The sequence below is a fragment of the Amblyraja radiata genome, chromosome 2 (assembly GCF_010909765.2).
Source record: "Amblyraja radiata isolate CabotCenter1 chromosome 2, sAmbRad1.1.pri, whole genome shotgun sequence".
NCBI classification, from domain to species: Eukaryota; Metazoa; Chordata; class Chondrichthyes; order Rajiformes; family Rajidae; genus Amblyraja; species Amblyraja radiata.
In genome coordinates this window covers 38,397,262-38,423,033 of record NC_045957.1, presented here as the reverse complement: position 1 = coordinate 38,423,033, position 25,772 = coordinate 38,397,262, and the positions used below count along the sequence as shown (strand labels likewise).

General features: G+C 45.0%; 1 protein-coding gene across 2 annotated transcripts in view; it reads right to left on the bottom strand.

The window, feature by feature from the left end:
• svil (supervillin) overlaps positions 1-25,772 on the bottom strand; it is a 181,808-nt gene that overhangs the window by 21,590 nt on the left and 134,446 nt on the right. For both annotated transcript variants that reach the window (XM_033045191.1, XM_033045198.1), the window contains exons 27-33: positions 23,332-23,468; positions 22,166-22,313; positions 21,327-21,472; positions 15,756-15,931; positions 12,030-12,171; positions 6,302-6,578; positions 5,164-5,318 (exon numbers count right to left, since the gene is read on the bottom strand). In XM_033045191.1, the coding sequence (XP_032901082.1) occupies positions 5,164-5,318; positions 6,302-6,578; positions 12,030-12,171; positions 15,756-15,931; positions 21,327-21,472; positions 22,166-22,313; positions 23,332-23,468 (1,181 nt within the window). The remainder of the gene's footprint in view (positions 1-5,163; positions 5,319-6,301; positions 6,579-12,029; positions 12,172-15,755; positions 15,932-21,326; positions 21,473-22,165; positions 22,314-23,331; positions 23,469-25,772) is intronic.

Below are 25,772 nucleotides of genomic sequence, written 5' to 3'. Positions count from 1 at the left end.
AGTTGCTAACCATTTTAACTGTCAATGTACCATGTCAATGTTGACTAAATTAGAGTTATTATAAAATGGAGGATCTTTGCATCTGCAGGGCCTGGTTGTCCTCCGTCTGTGAAAAGCTAAAGGGTGTGGGTTGGCGCCAGCAAGTCTAGATTGATATGCAGGATAAGAAAAGATCCAGCTGTCCTCTCTATTGTTAAAATGTATGAGGACTTTGCAGAGGAGCTCAAAGGTGTTGCAGATGCATTAGCATGATTGGCCGGCTGCAGAGGGATTGTAAATACTGTTAATAATGTTGCAAGGTGTTTGTGTTACTATTTGATGATTGGCTGAAGTGTGAAGCCTTGTTTGAATTGTTTATACTCCCTGGGTGAATGTTGCATTACTTGATTAATTGACTTCCTTCCAGAAGCTTCTGCAGAAACATTGTAATGGGTGGTTTGTAATTGGATTGGGGAACTGTCAATAACACTTTAATGTAATCGGTATCTGCGTTTGGTTTGTAGGGGCTGCCACCCCCATGTAGTTCTACCCCGCAGGGTCCGATGACCTATAAAAGGTAACCCCCACGAGGATCGTTGTCAATCTTCTGGAGGAGCGCTTGGGACTGCGTAACCTTTTGGAAGTATCTGCTTGCACGAGGCTGAAGGGCTTGGACAAGCAGAGACGAGGATCGGTCCCGCGGTGGTTAGATATCATATAGGGAATTCGTTATTGTTTCATAAACTAATGTTTAGTTGTCCAGTGTTTGACTCTGTGTTTTACGGAACTAGACTAAGGGAGGTTAGCTATAGGAGCATAATTACACCCACACTGACCTTTCTGTCTCCTAGACCTCCTCCATTGTCAGAGTGAGGCCAAACGCAAATTGGAGGAACAGCGCCTCATATTTCGCTTGGGCAGTTTGCACCCCAGCGGTATGAACATTGACTTCTCTAACTTCAAGTAATCCTTCTTTCCCTCTCCATCCCTCCCCCATACTAGTTCTCTGACCAGTCTGCATGCAGGTACAGCAGGCAGTGAAGAAAGCGAATGGCATGTTGGCCTTCATAACAAGAGGAGTTGAGTATAGGAGCAAAGAGGTCCTTTTGCAGTTGTACAGGGCCCTAGTGAGACCACACGTGGAGTACTGTGTGCAGCTTTGGTCTCCAAATTTGAGGTAGGCAGTATGGCTTACTTCTGCACCTATTGTCTATTGAATGTCCTCCTGATTAAATTTTATCTTTGTATGCTTCGTTGTTAACTTCCCCTAGTTATCAATGATCTATTCTACATTTTCCTTGATCTTCGTCTCTTTGATATCTTGTTTTCACACCTTACCATTCCATATCTCGATGTCCCCACTCCCCTAACTCTCATGCTGAAGAAGGGTCTCGACCTGAAATGTCACCCATTCCTTTCCAGAGATGCTGCCTGTCCCGCTGAGTTACCCCAGCATTTTGTGTCTGTCCCATACTGATCTTTCAGAGCTGGCCACCTCCATTGCCAGTGAGGCCACATTCAAACTGGAGGAGTGGCACATCATCTTCCACTTGGGTAGCTTACAAACTAATGGTAGAAACACTAAATTCTCCAATTTTAGGTAACTAACCTACAAGCACCACCCCTTTCCCCCCTCTCTTCCCTGTGCCACACCTGGATACGTACATTTCTTCCCCCCCCCCCTCCCACCCTCAATGTATATTACTTCCTCTGGCTTAACAAACTTCAATCCTTAACTCGCACATTTTTGTGATACTTTTCATCTCAGGTCATTGTCCAACCATCTGCCGATCAAATTCCCCCCTCATCTATCGCTTGCCAGGTTTTATCCTCCCCTCTAGCTCCCCCCCCCTCTCCACCAGAATCAGCCTGAATGAGGGTCCCAACAGAAACGTCACCTATCCACGATCTCCAGAGATATTGCCTAACCTGCTGAGTTACCGCTGAACTACTATCTACCACTTTGGTGACCCTCAGACTATCCTTGATCGGATTTTGCTGGCTTTACCTTACACTAAACTTTATTCCCTTATGTTGCTATACGTGGTAAAGAGATCGATTGTAATGGTCATCGGTACCTTCATGACAAGGGCGGAGTGGACATCCTTGCGCTGGGGGATGAGAGGCAATCTTATTGAAACATATAAGATTATTAAGTGGTTTGGACACGTTAGAGGCAGGAAACATGTTCCCGATGTTGGGGGAGTCCAGAACAAGGGGCCACAGTTTAAGAATAAGGGGTAAGTCATTTAGAACGGAGACGAGGAGACTTTTTCTCACAGAGAGTTGTACGTTTGTGGAATTCTCTGCCTCAGAGGGCGGTGGAGGCTGGTTCTCTGGATACTTTCAAGAGAGAGCTAGATAGGGCTCTTAAAGATAGTGGAGTCAGTGGATATGGGGAGAAGGCAGGAACGGGGTACTGATTGGGGATGATCAGCCATGATCACATTGAATGGCGGTGCTGGCTCGAAGGGCCGAATGGCCTACTCCTGCACCTATTGTCTATTGTCTCTCAGTGGGGAGCGTCACGGGGTTTGATTGTAATCACGTATTGTCTTTCTGCTGACTGGTTAGCGCGCAACAAAAGCTTTTCACTGTACCTCGGCACACGTGACGGTGGATGGTGACACCGGGAGCCCGCGGGTCCCTGGTGGGAGACTGCTTTGCGGGGCACCGGCAACGGCGACTTCTCCCGCTCGAATTGCGGGGTTCAGAGTGACCTGGAGCGGGGCCTTACAACGCCCGGCGCAGCTTTAAATTGCCGCGGACTTGCTAGCGCCTGCCGGGGGCTCCAACATCAAGACCCGGGGCAGGGCCTTATATCGCCCGGCGTGGCTTTGAATGGCCGTGGACTTGCTAGCGCCCGCCGGGGCCTTTGACCTCGACTTCGGGAGAGGAATGGAGAGCAGGGGAGAGGCAAGACTTTGCCTTCCATCACAGTGAGGAGGAGATTCACTGTGATGGATGTTTGTGTGAATTGTGTTGGTGTGTGTCTTGGTTCTTTTCTTGTATGGCTGCAGAAACCAAATTTCGTTTGAACCTCATGTGAGGTTCAAATGACAAATAAAAGGTATTGTATTGTATTGTATTGTGACAATAAATTAAATAAAATAAACTAAACTATGCTCCAGCACTTTGTGTCTTTTTTTTGAAATTATTAAACTTGAGTGGGGAGATTAAAATTTAAGGACATAAAAAGTATAATGTATAAGCAAACGTGTTGTCATCAACGACAAAAGCAAAAGTAAAACCTTTCATGATACCAAGCCTTGCGTTTATTCCTTCCTCACTCTCCAGCCAAATCTCCATTACTTCCTGAGAAGATTACGGAGATTCGGTATGTCGAAGAGGATTCTCCTAAACGTCTACAGGTGCACGGTAGAGAGCAAACTGACGTTGCATCGTGGCCTGGTTCGGCAACTTGAACATCCAGGAACGGAAAAGACTACAAAAAGTTGTGACCACTGCCCAGTCCATCACCGGCTCTGACCTCCGCACCATCGAAGAGATCTATCGAAGTCACTGCCTCAAAAAGCCACTGCCAGCCAAAATCATCAGAGACCCACACCATCCTGGCCACACACTCATTTCACCCCTGCCATCAGGAAGAAGGTACAGGAGCCTGAAAACTGTAACGTCCAGGTTCAGGAACAGCTACTTCCCTACAGCCATCGGGCTATTAAACACAACAACAAAGAAGCTCTGAGCTCTGAACTGCAAAAGACTATATTATCACTGCATTATATTTGTCTTTTATTGAACTTTTTTAAATCTTCCCCCGTTATGCACTATGTTTACTACTGGAGAGACAGTTGACGGCACGGAAAGTCAGCACCCAGGACAGGGTAGGTTAGCACCCCAGTCTGTGTCTTTCGTGAGAAAGACACCCAACAAAGCTACGGAAAAGCCTAATGAATCACCGTGGACTAAAAATCCATCAGGCGAGAATGAAATGCTCGGAGAAGGAGAAAGAGGTGCAGCGCACAGGCCTTGAACCTGGTGAGACGCAGGAGGAGCCCGGCCCAGGACTCACCCCACAGAGCCCAGTCCCTCCACACACTAGTGTCTCCCAACCCCTGCAGAGTAGTTATTAAGATGGCTGATCCGTTGGCGGTTGCTGCTGGGACGCAAGTCGGGACCTGATCAACCCCGGCTGGGTCACCTGGGCGAGGGTGTGTGATGTTGTGAGACCCGAAACACCCGATGACCCACAGATCACATCACTGAGGATGAATCCCAGCGCATCTGGAAGATGTATATTTTTCACATATTCACATCTCTGTTGTGCTGCAGCAAGTAAGAATTTCATTCTCGCGTTCTGGGACATATGACGATAAAACACTCTTGACTCCAGTTGCATACAGTCGATGAAACACAAAGAAACCTAGTTGGGCCCCTCAACTGAGCAAGATTCTACGCTGTTGCTTCTGATATCAAGTTCTTACTTGTCGTTAATTGAATAAAAATTCCATGGGGTTGTTTAAATTTAAATGGACAAATTAATTATCAAGGAATAGTTATGGCTTTAATGTGACTGGAGTTAACCAAGAAATAGCCGAGGTGCAATTTTTTCTTTTGGAAAAGATAATTAAGTGTTGGTGTTTAAGATTATATTTGACTTTACTTAACAGTTTTTGAAGATGTCACTGAGGATATGGCACAAATGTTGCACTGTGGGGCGGCACAGTGGTGCAGCGGTAGAGTTACTGTCTTACAGCGCCAGAGACCCGGGTTCAATCCCGACCTCAGCTACTGTCTGTGTGGAGTTTGCACGTTCTCCCTGTGAATGCATGGGGTTTTCTCCGGGTGCTCTGGTTTCCTCCCACATTCCAAAGACGTGCAGGTCCGTAAGTTAATTGGCTTCTGTAAATTGGCCCTAGCGTGTAGGATTGAACTAGTGTACGTGGAATTGCTGGTGGGCGCGGACTCGGTGGGCTGAGGGGCCTGTTTCCATGCTGCAACTCTAAACTAAAATACGTTATTCCCCCCCCCGAGGTATTTTTACGACTGGCAATTTCACCTCTTTTGAAACTGCGGTGCGGTTTCTGCTTGCCAATATTTTGCGAAAATTGAACTCTTCTACAAGAAAGTGAACAGTATTATTTTTTCATCGGCTCCTCGTTTTTTTCAATTCCATTGACACACATCGACAAGCTCACACAAATGGAACACGTGTTGACTTGCCTGCGCTCCTCGTTCTTCATCCAGCTCTACAGTCATCAGTGCAGAGGTCCCTTTCTCATTGACAGTGGAGTGGCGGCCTTGCCAGAAGAAGTACGCACATTTCTCCTTCCCGACTGCAGTATTTCGAACTAGCTCGGATTTCTGCCTCTTGCCAACTGTATAAAGAAATTGTAGATTGGTTATTGCATGTGAACCAATCAGAGTAATGAACTACCACTAACTCCACCCTATTGAACACTGCATATTAACACTCACTTCCTATATTACGTAGTCGCACTAGTGGTAGAGTGGAACTAACATGTATTGTACTGTGACACTATGAATGATGGCTTATACACCATACAGTGTGCGCGCACTTGTTGACATGGTGTCAGAAGTGGGATACGAACCCACGCCTCCATCGCTCGCCTATGTCTGTATCCCCTTTGTGAGGGGTAAAGGGGAAGGGAGATGGAGGGCATAGGCAGGGTAGAAAGAGAGGGACAGAGTTGCCCGGGACTAATCTTTATGGGTGTTTTCGCTGTCAAGAGTGGGCTAGTCTGGCACAGTGCCTCATTGTGCGGGGTGAATGAGTGCCTCATGAGCTGGCTCCCTCTAACATGGGAACAGCACGCCACAGTCATCAGCCCGTACACACCAACGCTGGAAGCCACGGGTGTTTCCACATGGGTCCATTACAGCAGTGTTGAAAAATCCTGGCTGCTTCCCAACCTGATGCTCCTGGGGCAACCTCATTGCCAGGAATGGGAAAGACACAACCCTCTGGCAAGATACGAACGCCAAGGAAATAGCAAAAGCCAACTCCAATGGAGTTCTTCTCAAGAGAAACTTTGTAAACATGATCTTTTTCACGATCAACATTTACGATACGATAAGATAGAACTTCATTTATCCGCAGAAGGAAAAGACAAAATACATGAAACATGAAAATAAAGCGACGATTGGAAAGGATTGGGGATGTTCAACGATTCAGGAATGGGGGGGGGGGGGGGGGGAGTCAGTCCACCCCACGATAGAAGGGGGAGGAGTCCCCTTATTCCACTGAGACTAATTGACTCAATTCACTATTCTTCATGCTCACGACATGACCTTAATTTTTACACTAACATGATCTTAATTTTGTACGACCAGCACTAACCTGTGGTGCTCACCAAGTACTTTGATTTGACCACATACGTATCCCCTTCGTGAAACTGTCCAATGCTCTGTTTCGGTAATCGACTGTAGTCAAATTCAAGTATGTGCCACACATCAACCGAGAGATTAGTGATCTCAAACTGCCTTCCATCTTCTCCCTCGACGATTCCATGCCCACGGCCAATGTTCAGCCCATCCAGAGCTGTTCCAACTGGGGCTGGTGACAGAGGTATCATCAAGGTAACATCGTACGGCTTCAGGTCAATCCCATGCTCCAGCTACACAAGGACAGAGTGAAAGTTGGAAGCTGATTTCATTTCAGTGAGACAGTTTGAGCTTTAAAGGGCGATAAAACACGGCTCTGCAATCTTATCAAAAAAAGAGTAATTCAGTCCTTTCCCTTTGAGAAAGTGCATTCTGAAAGCATATGAAGATATTATTTCAATTGTCACAGTATTTAAATGAAATAATGATTATTGTTGGTTAACAAATTACTCCGTAATCTTCTTACGGCTTTATGGGCCTGTCCCACTTAGGCGATTTTTTTGGCCGACCACTGCAAAATTTTCAACATGTTGAAATCTTTTCAGCGACGGTGGCGACAATATTTGCTGTCCTAGGTTCTGTCGTGGGTTGCCGCGAGGTGTCGTAGGTGAATTCCATTAAAATGAGTCCCTGGCAGTCGCCTAAAGTGTCGCCTAAAGGGCCTGTCCCACGATGTGAGTTCACCCAAGAGCTCTCCTGAGTTAAAAAAAATAAATCAAACTCGTGGTACTTCATCACGAGTATTATTTTACTCTTGGAAAGGTTTCACACTGTTGAAAAAACTTCACGGGTTTCCGCGTTTCCCAAGTACCTGCCGTTAGCACTACGAGTCGCTACGAGACATGCACGAGCTCCGACGTACTCGCTAAGTACATTCTACGTATTTACCACGAGTTTGATTTTTTTTTTAAACTCGGGAGAGCTCTTGGGTGAACTCGCATCATGGGACAGGGGCTTAAGTGGGACAGGCCCTTTGTTTTGTTCATTTTATACATGAGTATCTGAACCATAAAGAGAAGGTATTTGATCATTAAGTTCACGTTCAAGTTACATTTATTGTCACATGCACCAATTGGACAGTGAGATTTGAGTTAGCATGCAGCCATACGAATAAAAAACACAGCACACGATAGAACATCCCCACACAGCGGAATCAACGTTTCCAAATTAAATTATGAGCTATTAACTGTAGTTTTCTATGAAACTAATAATGGATTACTTTCAAATGGACAGCTTTTGGGTAGAATTAATGATGAATTGGTAAAGTTGGATGGGTAATAATCACAAAATACTCAGACAGTATGTGTAGGAAGGAACTGCAGATGCTGGTTTACACCGAAGATAGACACAAAATGCTGGACTCAGGCAGCAACTGAATAGAAGCAATGGTGACGTTTCGGGTCGAGACCCTTCTTCAGACTGAGAGTCAGGGGAGAGGGAGACACAGAGATAAGGAAGGGCAAGGTGTGAAAATGAGACATCAAAGGGGATGCAGCTCAAGGAAAATGTAGAATAGATTATTGTTAGCTAGGAGAAGTTGACAACGAAGCAGACAGAGATAAAATTTAATCAGGAGGACAGGCAGACTGGTCGGAGAACTGGGAAGGGGAAGGGATGGAGAGAGAGGGAAAGCAAGGGTTACTTGAAGTTAGAGAAGTCAATGTTCATACCGCTGGGGTGTAAGCTTCCCAAGCAAAATATGAGGTGCTGTTCCTCCAATTTGTGCTGGGTCTCACTCTGACAATGGAGGAGGCCCAGGACAGAAAGGTCAGTGTGGGAATGGGAGGGGGGGCCTTAAAGTGTTTAGCAACCGGGAGATCAGGTAGATTAAGGCGGACTGAGCGGACAGTATTTACAGCTATGCCCCAATATACAGCACAACACACAAATGCATTTGAAGGAAATTATGATTTTTCTTTTACAGGTTTGACATCTTTCTAATTGAACTGCAAGTATGGAATGCTAATTTTCGAAACATTGGCAGTGATGCAAGTTTAAAAAAAAGTGAAACTTTAGATTTATGACAGCAAATTGATCCAGAACAATCTGATAAAGTCTCGTATAAATATAATACAACGATAACAATCCTGTGCATGGGATTCTAACGTCACTTTGACCAATATTAAAAGTTTGAATTCATTTAATCTCATGGGAGGCGGTCACGGTGGTGCAGCGGTAGAGTTGCTGCCTTACAGCGCCGGAGACCCGGGTTCGATCCCGACTATGGGTGCTGTCTGTACGGAATTTGTACGTTCTCCCCGTGACCTGCGTGGGTTTTCTCCGAGATCTTCGGTTTCCTCCCACACTCCAAAGACGTACTTGTGTGTAGGCTAATTGGCTTGGTAAATGTAAAAAAATTGTCCCTAGTGGGTGTAGGATAGTGTTAGTGTGCGGGGATCGCTGGTCGGCGCGGACCCGGTGGGCCGAAGGGCCTGTTTCCGTGCTGTATCTCTAAACTAAACTAAAAAACTAAACTAAAGTCCACAGTTTACACCAGTAAAATCTTCAAATGATTTGGCAGTTAATGGAAAAAAATGATCACAGATAATCATTTCCATTCCTGTTCAGCGGGCTTGTTGTCTCTTCTTTGGTTTTTATCCACATCTGGCATCCCCACCAAATAAAATCACTGCGCTCTCTCATCTTTTTCTATCTCAAAACACGGAGGGACAAATTCCTCAGCTTGCCAGTCCGAAGAAGGGTCTCGAGTTACTCCAGCAGTTCATGTCTATCTTCAGTCATATCCATCAGTATATACCCTAGATTTCCTGCCCGCACATTAGTTAAATTCTTCTGACTTCCTTCGTTTCCGTTAAAATAACATTTTTTTAACTTCAAGTCTGAAAGTTAATTAGCAACTTCAAATGGAGCCCATTTGCTGAGATGTGGTGCTCTGAATTGAAGGATCAACAAACTCATCAGGAAGGCTGGCTCCGTCCTGGGGGCAGAGTTGGAGTCACTGGAGGTGGTCTTGGAGGGGAGGATGCTCCTCAAACTGCAGAGCATCCTGGACAATACAGCTCACCCCCTCCAGGACACACTGGTCAACCTGAGGAGCACCTTCAGCAACAGACTGGATCCACCGAGATGCAGGACAGAACGCCACGGGAGATCCCTCTTCCTTGAGGTTATCAAACTGTACAACTCCTCCCCCTTCTGTCGTGGAGTAGACTGAGTGACTCCCCTCCCCCTCGCTCCTCCAATCTTTGCACATCCCCCAAGCCTTTCCACTCGTCACTTTAATTTTGTGTTTCATGTCTTTTGTGTTTTTTTTACTGTTAATAATAATAATAATGGATGGGATTTATATAGCGCCTTTCTAATACTCAAGGCGCTTTACATCGCATTATTCATTCACTCCTCAGTCACACTCGGTGGTGGTAAGCTACTTCTGTAGCCACAGCTGCCCTGGGGCAGACTGACGGAAGCGTGGCTGCCAATCTGCGCCTACGGCCCCTCCGACCACCACCAATCACTCACACACATTCACACACAGGCAAAGGTGGGTGAAGTGTCTTGCCCAAGGACACAACGACAGTATGCACTCCAAGCGGGATTCGAACCGGCCACCTTCCGGTTGCCAGCCGAACACTTAGCCCATTGTGCCATCTGTCGTCCCACTGTTAGGAGATCAATTTCAATCCTGGGATAAATAAAGTTCTATCGTATCGTATCGTAATTGCTGGCAGATACACAGGTCTTTCAGAATCCCAATGTTGATTGAGTAAGGTTCCAGGTGTGGCATACTTGAATCACAATCTTCCTGGTAGCAACATAACTAAGGGGTAGAAACATTTTCAACAAAGGAGCATTCAACTTTTTCACTCTCGCAACAATTAGAACAGGGGCTGCCTCATAGATCCAGTGACCCGGGTTCAATCCTGACGACCGGCGCTGTTTTTTGTATTCTTCCAAAGGTAGACACGAAATGCTGGAGTAACTCAGCGGGACAGGACAGGCAGCATCTCCGAAGAGAAGGAATGGGTGACATTTCGGGTCTCGAGACCCTTCTTCAGACTGACGCGTATTCCTCCTGTGACCACGTGGATTTTCTCCGGTCCCACATACCAGCGACGTGTGGTTTGATAGATTAGTAGAACTTTGTAAATCACTGCTTGTATTTAGGCGTGTGCTAAAATACGCGTGGATTTGGTGGGAATGCGGAGAGAATAAAATGGGATTAGCGTAGAATTTGTGTAAAAGGCTGATTGGTGGAGGGACGGCGTAAACATGGGGGCTCAGAGGGTCTTTTTCCACACTGCGCAAGTTCCATGTTTTTGACCCTACCAGACAACACAAGGAAAAGCAAGGAAGGGATAAGACTTTTTTTTCTACCTTCCATCACAGTGAGGAGGTGTCTGGAGGAGTCAAGGGCCTGTTCCACTTGGCGGTTTTTTCGGTGACTGCCGGCATCATTGACTAATGTATCAGGTCACCGAAAAATTAACGGCGGTGATGCGGCGTGATGACGTATGACGCAGCAGTGACGCGGCGTGATGACCTATGACGCGCGGTGTTTTTTCAAGTGTCGCAACATTCTTTTTATCGCTGCTGGACTTTGAAATGTTCAAAATCTTTTGGCGAAACTGATATGACGCCGGCAGTCACCGAAAAAATCGCCAAGTGGGACAAGCCCTTCATTGTGATGGATATTTATGTTAAATTAATTGTGTGTTTTGTTGCTTTTAAAAAAAAAATTGTTATGACTGTATGGTAACGAAATTTCGTTCAAACTTGTTTTTGAATGACAAAAAAAAAAGAAATTCAATTCAATTCAATTCCTATCAAGAATTATAATGTGAAACATATTGGTCAAGACCCAAGGAACAAATGAAGGTTCATGCAACTGAGATAAGAAATTAACTGAAAGGCAAATGTACAAGGGGAGCAGAATGCGTTATGTGCTTCAGTTTGTATTAAAGATAGCGGAGTCAGAGGATATGTGGAGAAGGCAGGAACGGGGCACTGATTGGGGATGATCAGCCATGATCACATTGAATGGTGGTGCTGGCTCGAAGGGCCGAATGGCCTACTCCTGCACCTAGTGTCTATAAAGCAATGTTTGCAGGCCGGTTGTGAAGTATCAGGGCTATGTTTGACTTTCCTCCAGTTTGTCATCGATTGTTATACATGCCTTGCTTAGTTCAAGGATCTGTATTGTTGTTGATTCTTTAAGAGGGGGAGATGTAGATTAGTGTCACTTATATTACGAGTCATGCTTCTGTAGTTACGCCCACTAGCTTTTCAGTTATCACTGCTTGCTGGATTCCCTTCGTGTAAGTGGAACGTGCTAGTGTGAAGTCGTGCTTGCTATGTAGTTAATAAAGTCTTTGGATCTTTATCTTGGTGTAAGGCTTCTGTTAATGTATGATCATCACTCAACAGCCTACTCCAGCACCTATTGTCTATTGTGCAGAGAAATATTACTGCTACATTAGAAGAAGCCTGAAATAGTACCTGATCACTCAAGTGAAAAGCCTTATGGAAAAAGAGGAATCGGTGAGGCTATTGAATTTCTGTAAACTGTAAAAAACTTCATAGCTCTTAATCCTGTGGTCATGTGTTAAAGCCTAACAGATTGATTGCTGCTGATGTGTTAGGTTTTACTCATGTCTACGGGCACTTAATCTTTTCAAAAAGGATCACGTTATTGCTTGGCTAATGAGGTAATGAAAGAGTGTTACCTTCTGTTCGTCTTCCACGGCAGCTTTTAGCGAGAGCTTCTTGGAATCGAGCCAATCCAGGAATTTTTCCTTAAACAAAATCGTTTCGTTGTGCTCAGTCAACCTGCCAAAAATAGCCCAATCGGGACGCCCTTGACCTTTCCTACCCAGAAGGAATAAAAACACTGGTTAGTTTTAATACCAGCATGTTGTTTGCAGGTCAAATAGCCGCTGCAAAGCTGTGGTATCCTGTGATGATACAATGGATTCCGTACCGTTAGATATTCTGGAGCACTGGTGATAGAAGCATATAAAGAACACAGTCTATCGAGTCTGAGCAAAGACTTGATAGAAGTATATAAAAGGATGAGGGGCACAGATAGGCTAGACAGACAGAACCTTTTCCCCCGAGGGTAGAAATGTCCAACACCAGAGGACATAGCTATAAGGTGAGAGGGGGAAAGTTTAATGGAGATTTGTGGGGAAAGGTTTCTTACGCAGAGAGTGGTGGTGGACCTGGAACACATTGCCACGGGTGGTGGTGGAGGCAGATACGATAGTGGTGTTTAAGAGGCTTTCGCAAAGGCCTATGTGCAGGGAATGGAGGGATATGGATCATGTGCAGGCAGATGGGATCAATTTAACCTGGCATCATATTGGGCACAAACATTGTGGACCGAAGGGCCAGTTTCTGATCTGTATTGTTCTATGCTACACAAGGAAAATGTGGATGGCCTGAATTATTCCTTGGATACAAAGGCAGTTTTGGGGAGATTTTAATTAAAATAGCAAAAATGTACGAGAGGCTTAGGTACAATGGAGCAGTTGTTCCTTCAGCAGAGAGATTAAAAACAAACGCCACAGACTTAAATTGTCTAGGAAGGAACTGCAGAAGCTGGTTTGCAATGAAGATAGACACAAAATGCTGGGGCAACTCAGCGAGCCAGAATGGAAGGAATGGGTGATGTTTCGGGTTGAGACCCTTCTTCAGACTGAGATTTAAACTGATTGGTAGGACATGGTTAGAGGCTGAGGAAGATGGCTTTCATCAGCAGGTGGTGGGGTCCAAAGTTAACTACCCGAAAATATGGCTGCACAAACTATGTGAATGTACATATGAATGTACTTTGGTTAGGATATTTTCTTGCTGTGTGCCTTTGCTCGCTAGGTATCAGACCAAGCTGGAAGTCGGATAGCCTGGACCGTACATTCATTAAGAACGATAGACACAAAATGCTGGAGTAACTCAGCGAGCCAGGCAGCATCTCTGGAGAGAAGAAAAAGGTGACGTTTTGAGAAGGGTCTCGACCTGGAACGTCACCCCATTCCTTCTCTCCAGAGATGCTGCCTGTCCTGCTGAGTTACTCCAGCATTTTGTGTCTACCTTCGCTGTAAACCAGCACCTGCAGTTCCTTCTTACACTGTACATTCAATAAAGGCAGATTTAACTCGCACCGCTTTAAATGAAGGCCATATTTTAAAAAGCTCTTGTAGAATTCTGCATTTGATGAGTTACTGCGAAAAGATGCTGTAAGATTTATTAATATTTAAACATTGCAATAAATAAATAACTTCATTTTGTAATTACAGTTTGAGAAAGAACTGGCAAGTTGGAAATCAAAAGATTGGCACATTCAATGGAATAGATTTACTTTAGCTTCTAAAGTTCCTTATTTCTCTATTAAATGTCAACTGGGAGATATAACTTGCCATTTATTAGTTACTGCGTTAAAGCTAATTAAATTATATAGAAAGAATAAAACGGAAAACTGATCTAGGAGCTAAAAAAATGAGCAGTAGTTTGATTCACCAGTTTTTCAGAATGGGCGCACAGTGGTAGAGCTACTGCCTTAAAGCTCCAGTGATTAGGGGCATGGCTGACTCTCAACGCATTCATTGCTAAGCCAGTGCAGAATGAGCCAGTGTTGTGCGCAGCGGTAGAGTTGCTGCCTTACAGCACCAGAGACCCGGGTATCGATCCTGACTACAGGCGCTAGTCTGTACCTTCTCCCCGTGACCTGCGTGGGTTTTTTCCGAGATCTTCAGTTTCCTCCCACACTCCAAAGACGTACAGGTTTGTAGGTTAATTGGCTTGGTATCAATGTACAATTTGTCCCCAGTGTGTGCAGGATAGTGTAAATGTGCGGGGATCGCTGGTCGGTGACTTCTCAGTGGGCCGAAGGGCCTGTTTCTGCACTGTATCTCTAAACTAAACTGAAGGCACGCTCATCTGAATTTTAACAACAGCCACCAGTTCAGATTCCCCATGAATTTTAAGTCCATATTTAAGATTAGTGAAAGAAAGTTAGCTCTTTAAATGTGGTAAATTGCAACAGCTCTACCAATAACACAGCATGGAAACAGGGCTTTGGCCCAAATTGTCCCTGCTGATCAAGATGCCCCAACTAAGCTAGTCCTACTTGCTTGTGTTTGGACCACATCCTTCTAAACCATTCCTATTTGTGTACCTGTGTACCGAAAAGAGTCATTTAAATGATGTTATAGTATTTGCCTGTTATCTTCTCTGATAACTCATTCCATATACCTACCACATCTGTGTAAATGCCATCCCTCAGTTCCCTAATAAATTCTTACCCACAACTTATAGCCTTAAAGCCCTGTCCCACGGTACAAGTTCATTCCAAGGGCTCTCCCGAATTTAAAAAAAAATCAAACTCGTGGTAAGCACGGAGAATGAACATAGTGGGAACGTCGGAGCTCAGGGACGTCTCTTAGCGCTAACGGCAGGTACTTGGGAAGACTCGCTAACGGCAGGTAAGCACGGGAAGACTCGTGAAGATTTTTCTACATGATGAAAAATGTCCACGAGAGCCCCGAGTATCAACGAGTGGCAATTACCGTAAATCTCCGAATTCGAATCAGGGCAAACTCGGGAGAGCTCTTGGAACGAACTCGTACCGTGGGACAGGGGTTTAACTCTCTAAATCTTAATTCCCCCCCACCCAGGGAAAAATATACTGTGCATTTGCCCTATTCATTAGCCTAATTTCTTTGCACCTCTATAAGATGTCCTCTCAACCGCCTGCACTCTAAGGAATAAAGTCCTTGTCTGTCCCACCTCTCCCTACAGCTCAGGCCTCTAGTCCTGGCAACACCCTCAAAAAATCTTCTATGCATTCTTTCTAGCTTAGTCCAGTAGACAAGTATGCTGCTGGCTTCTTCGAAGTGACAGGAGAAAGGAAAATACATAACTGTTAAGGCTGGCACTCATATTATTTACTTTGATGGACCATTTGAGTATTCCCCAATTTTCTAAGTACCATGTTCTTCACATTGAGCATGGCAACTCTGAGTCTGATGAAGGGTCTCGACCTGATACATCACCCATTCCTTCTATCTAGAGATGCTGCCTGTCCTGCTGAGTTACTCCAGCTTTTTGTGTCTATCTTTGGTGTAAAACAGCATTTGCAGTTGCTTTTAGCTACTTATTTAATGTATCAGATGGAAATCGCTTAGAGATTTTTAATCAAAAAACAGACATAGACACAAAATGCTGGAGTAACTCAGCAGGACAGGCAGCATCTCTGGAGAGAAGGAATGGGTGACGTTTCGGGATGAGACCCTTCTTCAGACTGAGAATCAGGGGAATGGGAAACGAGAGATATAGACAGTGATGTAGAGAGATGTAGAAGAAATGAATGATAGACATGCCAAAAAAGTATCGATGATAAAGGAAACAGGGCATTGTTGGCTGTTTGCTCCACTAATGAGAAAAACGGAAGGTACCTTGGTATCAGAGGATTACATTCGCCTGGATCCAGAGGGTTGATGTCACAGTTTGTGTAGTCAAAAGTTCCATTCCACAAATGCTTTGCCAGCTGGAACGCCACTTTCCGTTGAGCCAGTGTGACTTCCTTCCCGTGCCACACGTACACCTCACTGCCAAAGTCGAACACCAGCACCTAAGGGAGTCAGAACGGGAGTGAAAGGACCGGAGAGAGTGGATGTGGAGAGGGTGTTTCCACTGGTGGGAGAGTCTAGCACCAGAGGTCGTAGCCTCAGAACTAAAGGACGTTCCTGGGGAGAAGGCAGGAGAATGGGGTTTGGAGGGAGAGATGGATCAGCCATGATTGAATGGCGGAGTAGACTTGATGGGCCGAATGGCCCAATTCTACTCCTCGACCTTATGACCGTATGAGATGAGGAGGAATTTATTTGGTCAGAGGGTGGTGAATCTGTGGAATTCAATGCCACAGTAGGTTGTGAAGGCCAAGTCAATGGATTTTGTTTTTAAGGCAGAGATAGATAAGATTCCTGGGTTCCATCCGGGGGGCAGAGTTGGATTCATGGGAGGTGGTCTTGGAGGGGAGGATGCTCCTTAAACTGCGGAGCATCCTGGACAATACAGCTCACCCCATCCACGACACACTAGTCAACCTGAGGAGCACCTTCACCAACAGACTGGTTCCACCAACATGCAGGACAGAACGCCACAGGAGATCCGTCTTCCCTGTGGCTATCAAGCTGTACAACTCCTCCCCCTTCTGTCATGGGGTAGACTGAGACTGAGTCCCCTTCCGCCCTCTCCCCACCTCCCCCAAATCTTTGCACACCCCAAATCCTGGACTTTCCACTCGACACTTTAGTTACATGTTTCATATATTTTGTTATGTTTTATGACTGTTGGCAGACCAATCTCCCTCCTGGGATAAATAAAGTTATATCATATCGTTTTAATACAGGTCAAGGGTTATGGGGAGGAGGCAGGAGAATGGGGTTAGGAAGAGATAGATCAACCATGATTGAATGGCGGAGTAGACTTGATGGGCCGAAAGGCCTAATTCTGCTCCTATCAAGTCAACTTTATTTGTCACATACACATACAAGATGTGCAGTGAAATGAAAGTGGCAATGCCTGCGGGATTGTGCAAAACAACAGAACAGAAGCAGTATTTACATTAAACAAAGACACAACAGTAAATTAGTAAATTAATCCCTGGTGAGATCAGAGTTTACAGTCCTGATGGCCTGTGGGAAGAAACTCCGCCTCATCCTCTCTGCTTTCGCAGCATGACAGTGGAGGCGCTTGCCTGACCGTAGCAGCTGGAACAGACATATCACTTATGACCTTATTATAAAATTGCATAAAACTACATATCTACGGAACCTACTGGAAACTGTACTGTAGCTGTACTGTAGTTGTAGATTGCCTCAAAGTGAGTTATTAATTTAAGGTCAGCAATCATGCGCAGGTTGGCTCTTCTCAAACACCTCACTTCATTTTGATCACAGATACAATCACAGTGTTATTTTCATAAGCAACATGCAAAGTATTACTGGGAAGCAAACATCGTGTCCATCTTCCGTTTAAGCAAGCATCTGCAGTTCCTTCCTACACACTAGAGAGCAACATGCAGCTTTTCAGCTTCTGGGCAGGAACAATGCAGCTCCTGCATTGCAGAACAAAAAGGATAGAGGGTGAAAATTCAGCCGCTTGTGGAAGCCTTTCACGTTTCAGTATGTTGAGCTATAAATGCTCATGCTCTGGACTTCCCTCTTGGCATGTGCAGGCTGCATTTCCCATTTAATAATACTGCGCACCAGAGCCACGTTAGTACCTGGAGACTTGAATGTTGGAAAACATGATGTAAATGGTACCGAAGTGATAGAGTTGCTGCCTTGCAGCTCCAGAGACCCGGGTTCAATCCCGACAACGGGTGCTGTTTGTACCGAGTTTGCACGCTCTCCCTGTGACCGTGTGACGCAGTTTAAGAATAAGGGGTCGGCCATTTCGGACTGAGATAAGGAAAAACTTTTTCACCCAGGGAGCTGTGAATCTGCGGAATTCTCTGCTATAGAAGGCAGTGGAGGCCAATTCACTGGATGTTTTCAAGAGAGAGTTAGGGCTAACAGAATGACGGGATATGGGGAGAAAGCAGGAACGGGGTACTGATTTTGGATGATCAGCCAAGATCATATTGAATGGCGGTGGTGGCTCGAAGGGCCGAATGGCTACTCCTGCACCTATTTTCTATGTTTCTATGTGTGGGCTTTCCCCGAGTTCTCTGGTTTCCTCCCACACTCCAAAGACGGGCAGGTCAGTAGGTTGATTGGCTTTGGTAACATTGTAAATTGTCTCTAGTAGGTATGTTACAAAACTTACCTTCAGCGGCGCTGTAATTCTGCCACTGGCCGTGTGCGCGATTTTGGCGCGTTTGAGGGGGGGGGGGGGCGGGGTTAAAACGGGATTTTCCCCCAACCTGGTCCTGAATTATATTTGTTGGAGTGCAAGATTTTGCTAAAGAATCGTTCCTACGGCCGTTCTGTGTGTTTAAAAAAAAAATTCACCCGACAAATTAATCGCTGGAATGATTTTAAAAGCAACTTCTGAAGCCGTCAATGCCGGCAACTGGGACGGATTTTATGGAGGACCAGGTAAAAGAAAGTAGTTTATTTTTATGTATAAAAGTGTTTCTTAAGATGTATTTAATTCACATTTTAAGTTGCGAAACGGTGATTTCCCCCCCCGAAGAACCGGCAGTGTAATTGCTGCAGATATGGGTGTATAAATTCACCGCACCCTCAACGTTCTAAATGGTACCGTTCCAGAAAATCACACTCGCAAGCTGATTTAAATGGCCATTAATTTACAGGTATTAAACATTAAATTCCTTCCATTTGGCCTATAAACCCATGACAATGAGATTTAAAAATTATGTTATATTCAGAATTATTGTGTGAATGTTATTTGGACACTTAGGCTATTTAAAAATGTTAATCTATTCTTAAGAAATGGATAGATGTTTAGATCTAGTAATTGAATTTTGTAATTAGCTACAATTAGGTAACTAATTTCAAGTCATCTAAGTAAGATTGTTTCATATTTGTTTCAGAATGCATCAATCTATAATAACTGAAAATTTCTTTCAGTTCTCTTAAATTTTAAGAATGTTATCGGCCTTTAAATGTTCTCGATCACAGCTTTTGTGTTAAGTCAATGGAAAATCAATTGGGAACAAGATGCCAATTTCCGAGTGTGAAAATGGCCATAACTTTTTTAATACTGATGATATGAAAATGAATTAGGTGTCAAATTAAACTTCTTTTTATGCTTTATCTGATTGGATAAATTACAGATTTGATTTTAAAAATCTCAAAATGTTGTAACATTGCAATCTCTAGTGTGTGGATAGTGCTGGAGTGTGGGGTGATCGTTGGTCGGCATGGACTCGGTGGGCCAAAGGGCCTGCTTTTCTCTGTATCTCTAAAGTAACTTTAGAATAAGATGGAAACACTAAACAAGTCAGGTGGTCACTTGGGAAAGAGTAACAGGGCTACTGTTTCAGTTTGAAGACCGTGCATTGCCTTGAAGACCTTTTCTTGCATGTAGGAAGGAACTTACAAAATTCTTAAGGGGTTGGACAGGCTAGATGCAGGAAGATTGTTCCCGATGTTGGGGAAGTCCAGAACAAGGGGTCACAGTTTAAGGATAAGGGGGAAATCTTTTAGGACCGAGATGAGGAAAACATTTTTCACACAGAGAGTGGTGAATCTCTGGAATTCTCTGCCACAGTAGGTCGTTGAGGCCAGTTCATTGGCTATATTTAAGAGGGAGTTAGATGTGGCCCTTGTGGCTAAAGGGATCAGGGTGTATGGAGAGAAGGCAGGTACAGGATACTGAGTTGGATGATCAGCCATGATCATATTGAATGGCAGTGCAGGCTCGAAGGGCCGAATGGCCCACTCCTGCACCTATTTTCTATGTTTCTATGTTTCTAACTGAAGATGGTGGTTTAAATCGAAGGTAGACACAAAATGCTGGAGTAACTCAGTGGGACAGGCAGCATTTCTGGATAGAAGTAATGGGTGATGTTTCAGGTCGAGACCATTCTTCATTGCATCTGTATATTGTTGATTATCAATTTGTGTAAATCCAAGTCTATAGTCTTGCTGCAGAATGCCCATGAGCGCATTGAAGTCAAATGGTCCTGACATTATGCTTATAACCCAGAAGTCAAGATTTTCACTCTCAGAATTATTGAATGACTAGAAAACTACCACTGAAGCTGCCGTATTCGTACAGTCAATTTGGTTTACAACCATCTTCAGTTAAAGCAACTAGGACCCACTTCCTGGATAATGTTGGATCTTATTCATCCCTGTACTGTCAAGTTTCCTCCCGTTTCAATCTAGCTTGAGCAAGAAACAATCCAAAAGTCACTGATGTTTGTTACCCTGGAAAGAGTGCAGAGAAGATGACTTGGACATTGTCGTGGCTTGAGGGCGTGAGCTACAGAGAGTGGTTGGGCAGGCTAGGACTTTCTTGGAGTACAGGTGATCTTATAGGGCTGTATAAGATCATGAGGGGAATAGTACGGAATCCTTATACCAAAGGAAATAGGTTTAAGGTGAGAGGGAAAAATGTAATAGGAACCTGAGGGGCAACTTTTTCCCACAGAGGATGGTGGATGTTTGGTTGGAGCAGCTACAGGAGGTAGTTGAAGCAGGTACTATAACAACATTTAAAAGACATTTGGACAGGTACATCGATAGGAAAGGTTTAGGGTGAAGATACACACACACAAAGCTGGACTAACTCAGCGGGTCAGACAGCAACTCTGGAGAAAAGGAATAGGTGACGTCAACTATTCCTTTTCTCCAGAAATGCTGTCTGACTCGCTGAGTTACTCCAACTTTGTGTGTCTGTCTTCAGTTGAAACCAGCATCTGCAGTTCTTTCCTACACAAGGTTTAGGGTGATATGGTCCAAATGCGGCAGGTGGAACTAATGTAGATGGGCCATCTTGTTCGGCATCGAGAAGTTGGGCTGAAGGGCCTGTTTCCATGCTTCATGCCCTATCAACAATCTTTGAAACTGGGTTATAATGAATTGTGTGCCATTGTCTACACTAGGACTCTTCCTCCTATGCACTCCAACTTTTTTCTACCAAGAGATCTCAGTTATATCAAAGTGTAATGATTCATCATCAATACGACAGAGTAACATTACATAAACAGATCACTAAATGCAATTGAAACAGCAGATAATTAGCATCTTAGAGAATGTTCACTTGGGATCTGTTCCAATTCAATGTTCCATTTATTCTGAGGGTCTGAAGAAGGGTCTCGACCCGAAACGTCACCTATTCCTTCTATCCAAAGATGCTGCCTGACCCGCTGAGTTCCCCCAGCTTTTTGTGTCCACCTTCCATTTATTCTTGCTGTTTTTCCCCTTGACACAACTACAGTGCTTCAGTAGGGTAAATAAGACACAACACATTTATAGGCCACGTGAACCAGGGATGGAAAAAACCCCCCGGAGATTTATCTTCTCCTGCTTTATCTGACAGGTACTTACATCTTTTGAATTAAGCAAAGAACAGCGTGGTATCTTTCCCCAGAAGTCATCATCGGGGACAAGTTTATCATCTACCAGACGATAAATGCAGTTGGTTTCTACGATGGCACTTTCATACATTTCATCCTCATCGGGATTTCCTGCACCTACGGAGATACAAAGCAGCATCATTACACGCACTGCCACACATCCAGATTCACCATTGGGTGACGACCATCAGATAGCAGCTATACAGCAGAGGGGAGAGCGGCATAGAAAAGAATGGATCCATCAGGCTGAACAGATGGATTATTTTTTATAATTAAATTGCTCAAAGCATTTTCCGAGACCCAAGCAGTGATCTCTCTGTCAATTACTTATTGATCCCTCTGTCCACTTATAAATGTAGTACTCAGACATCCGCATTTTCTGCATCACAGCCAGAGTTAGGCCGTATCAACAGAAATTGCTTGTCAAGCCAACCTTTTTGCCCTGCTGTACTATTCCCAATTTGCCCAAATTAGGATCGTATTCTTCTATACCTCGTGTATAGGAAGGAACTGCAGATGCTGGTCTACAGGGAAGATAGACCCAAAAAGCTGGAGACTCTGCGGGCCATGCAGCATCTCTGGGGAGAATTTATACGTTCTCCCCGTGACCGCATGGGTTTTGTTTCTGGGATCTTCGGTTCCTCCCCACACTCCAAAGACGAACATTAATTGACTTGGTACAAGTGTAAATTGTCCCTAGTGTGTAGGGTAGCGTTAATGTGTGGGGATCGCTGGTCAGCGCAGACTTGATGTTTCCACGCTGTATATCTAAACTAAACAAAGCTAAACTAATCAAGGATGTTCCACTACCTTGGTAGCTTGACTGACCACCCACGAGTCTCCAGAAATCTTTGGCCGTTTTGGTGTGGGAGTTAATTCCTTCTTCTATTGTAGCTACGTACGGTGCTCTGCAGCCAAGATCCCTCTTCGTCTGAATAAACGATGCCAGCTCTGATGCCTGAAAAAAAAAAAGAAATTAGGAAATGCAAAACTCAACAATATATGAGATGCTATATTTCTGTCAGCATCGTGGCACTGCGGCACAACAGACAATAGACAATAGGCGCAGGAGTAGGCCATTCGGCTCTTCGTGCCAGCACCGCCATTCACCGTGATCATGTTTGATCATCCTCAAGCAGTACCCCGTTCCTGCCCTCCCCCCACATCCTTTCACTCTGCTCTCAGGTCTTGCCAGAATGTAATATATCGATGGGCTTTAGCAAAATCCCTGAGCTATTCTTGGTGGTTTGGTAGCTCACAGTATCACCTTGCAACATGCAAAAAGAAGTGGAGCAAAAAGGGCCAAACTTCTGTTCATTGTTCGGTGTTCTCTTTGCAGCACCTCTGAACTTTGTTCCTGCAAGCAGGGCCGGCCCCGGTGGCACAGCGGTAGAGTTGCTGCCTAATAACGCCTTCATCGCTGGACACCCGGGTTCGATCCTGACTACGGGTGCTGTCTGTACGGAGTTTGTACGTTCTCCCCGTGGGTTTTCTCCGAGATCTTCGGCTTCCTCCCACACTCCAAAGACGTACAGGTTAGTAGGTTAATTGTCTTGGTATTAATGTAAATTGTCCCTAGTGCGTGTAGGATAGTGTTAATGTGCGGGGATCGCTATGAGGAGCGGACTTGGTTATTCCGCGCTGGATGTTTAAACTGAAACTGATTTCACTGCTCCATAAATGCTGTATCCTGAGGAAGTCTTTGCATCCTGTTGGCCACAATAGCCTTTCCACAGCCTCTAAAATGACAGGAAAGCCAGAGATCTAGGTAGGTCACCAAACAGGCCCATGGAACTCGCACTTACTGAAATCACCCTGCCTCTTGCACACATCTGGCAGGAAGGACTGTTTACGCGTAACGGTGAAGATTTTCTATAAACAACCTTCAGATTTATGTTTGTGAAAGAGGTTCGTAAACTTCGAGGATACATCGCGAAACGTGTTTGCACAGACCTTTCCAGAGTCTGCAGACTAACCTTAGCTTTCTCGATCACGTTGGTGAATTCCCCGGTCCACAGGAAGCAGTGCTGAGGAGATAACAGCAAGAAACAGTCTCCGCTATTCAACGAAGATGCTCTCGGTTCCACTAATCTGGTTTGGATGTGCCTGCGACCTGGGAACCAAATTAGAAAGGACGTTAATTCAACATTAGGACCAGCGTATCTGCTTGCGACACGCATAAAGCCCAGCATCTGTACAACACCGTGGTAGTTTGCAACTCAGCGGGTCAGGCAGCATCTTTGGAAGAAAGGAATAGGTGACGGTTCGGGCTTGAGACCCGTCTTCAAATTTATGAAACGTCACCTATTCCTTTTCTCCAGAGATGCTGCCCGACCCGCTGAGTGACTCCAGCTTTATGTGTAAGAAAGAACTGCAGATGCTGGAGAAAAATCGAAGGTAGACAAAAATGCTGGAGAAACTCAGCGGGTGAGGCAGCATCTAATGCCCCTGTCCCACTTAGGAAACCTGAACGGAAACCTCTAGAGACTTTGTGCCCCACTCAAGGTTTCCGTGAGGTTCCCGGAGGTTTTTGTCAGTCTCCCTACCTGCTTCCACTATCTGCAACCTCCGGCAACCACCTGCAACCTCCGGGAACTGCACGGAAACCTTGGGTGGGGCGCAAAGTCTCCAGAGGTTTCCGTTCAGGTTTCCTAAGTGGGACAGGTGCATAAGCTCGCTCCTTAGATGCTGCCTCACCCGCTGAGTTTCTCCAGCATTTTTGTCCACCTGTCCAGCTTTTTGTGTCTATCTTTGGTGTAAACCAGCATCTGCAGAATGTATCACAAGGTTATAAGTGATAGGAGAAGAATTAGGCCATTCGGCCCATTACGTCTACTCCGCCATTCAATCATGGCTGATCTATCTCTCCCTCCTAACCCCATTCCCCTGCCTTCTCCCCATAACCTCTGACACCCGTACTAATCAAGAATCTATCTAACTCTTGCCTTAAATATATCCGCTGACTTTGCCTCCACAGCCTTCTGTGGCAAAGAATTCCACAGTTTCACCACCCTTTAGAGGTCTGGTCGAGGGGAGTTTCCCCCCCCGCCACGGGTACCATGTAATCCCGTGCTTCCTCCTCCATGGTCGGATAGTCGGCGACTAAACCGTCTCCCCCACGTGGTTGGCCAGGTGAGGAGGGGGCTGTGGACCCCCAGCAGGACCAAAAATAAGACCCGTCATAGGGCGGATGGGGTTCTAGCGAGCCAACGGCCATCCACACTTCAGTAGAAGTTGCGATCACTGTCGTACGTAGCATTGTAAGGAATGATGATAAAGCACACACACCAACATCCTAGACTTCAAGCGGCGGAAGTCCGCAGGAACTGGAGGACGGAGATGTGTGGTGCGTCCGTCACCGTTCCCGTTGGAAACCAGCGCTACTGTGTCGCTAATGTTTTCAACGATGACGAATGAAAAGAACCACCCTCTGACTAAAGCAAGTTTCTCCTCATCTCATTCCTAAAAGAATGTCCTTTCATCCTGAGGCTATGACCTCTGGTCCTAGACTCTCCCACTAGTGGAAACATCCTCTTCACATCGAATCTGTCAATAGATCATTCTCATTTCTGAATGCAATCGCCAAAGTAACAGAATAAACGGCAGATTTCAGAAGTAATGCCAGACCCTAGAGCAAGCCCAGGAGCAAGCCCAGGACCACCAAACCCCCATTTAAAAAGGGAGAACTTAAGAACTTGAGAAAAATAACAAAGCATTCTACATCACTGTCTCGTATTTCCCTTTCCCATGACTCTCAGTCCATCTTCAACTTAAACTAGCATCTGCAGTTCCTTCCTGCAAACATTTTTTTAAACTCTCCAAATAGCCTAAAGTGCCTCAAAACTAATGAATTAGTGGAAACTGGAAGTATCCTGAGCTAATTCTACTGCGACAAGTGATGGCTTCCACTGATTGTCGCCAGAAGCTTGCATCCTTTTCAGGACGGACGATGACAGCGAGGTGAACATTTGTAACAGGATGGACACGGAAAGAAGAGGACTTTTAACATAATTAATTACTTACCTTTAGCATCTAAGATAAAAGATGCATAGAGCAGCAGACTACTCAGAGGTGGATGTCAGAAACGTCAGAAGGAGACAGGGAGTGCAAATTAAAGCTCAAGGTCACCCTTTGCTCTGCAAAGCAGCCACCCATTCTATGTTAGAGTCACCTACTATATGGACCATATTGTGATTAATGTGTAGGAAGGAACTGTAGATGCTGGTTTAATCTGAAGATAGACACCAAAAGCTGCAGTAACTCAGTGGGACAGGCAGTATCTCTGGAGAGAAGGATTGGATGACATTTCGGGTCGAGAACCTTCTTCAGACTGATAAGGGAAACGAGAGATATAGACGATGATGTAGAGAGATAAAGAAAAGATATGCAAAAAGTAACCATGATAAAGGGAAATGGC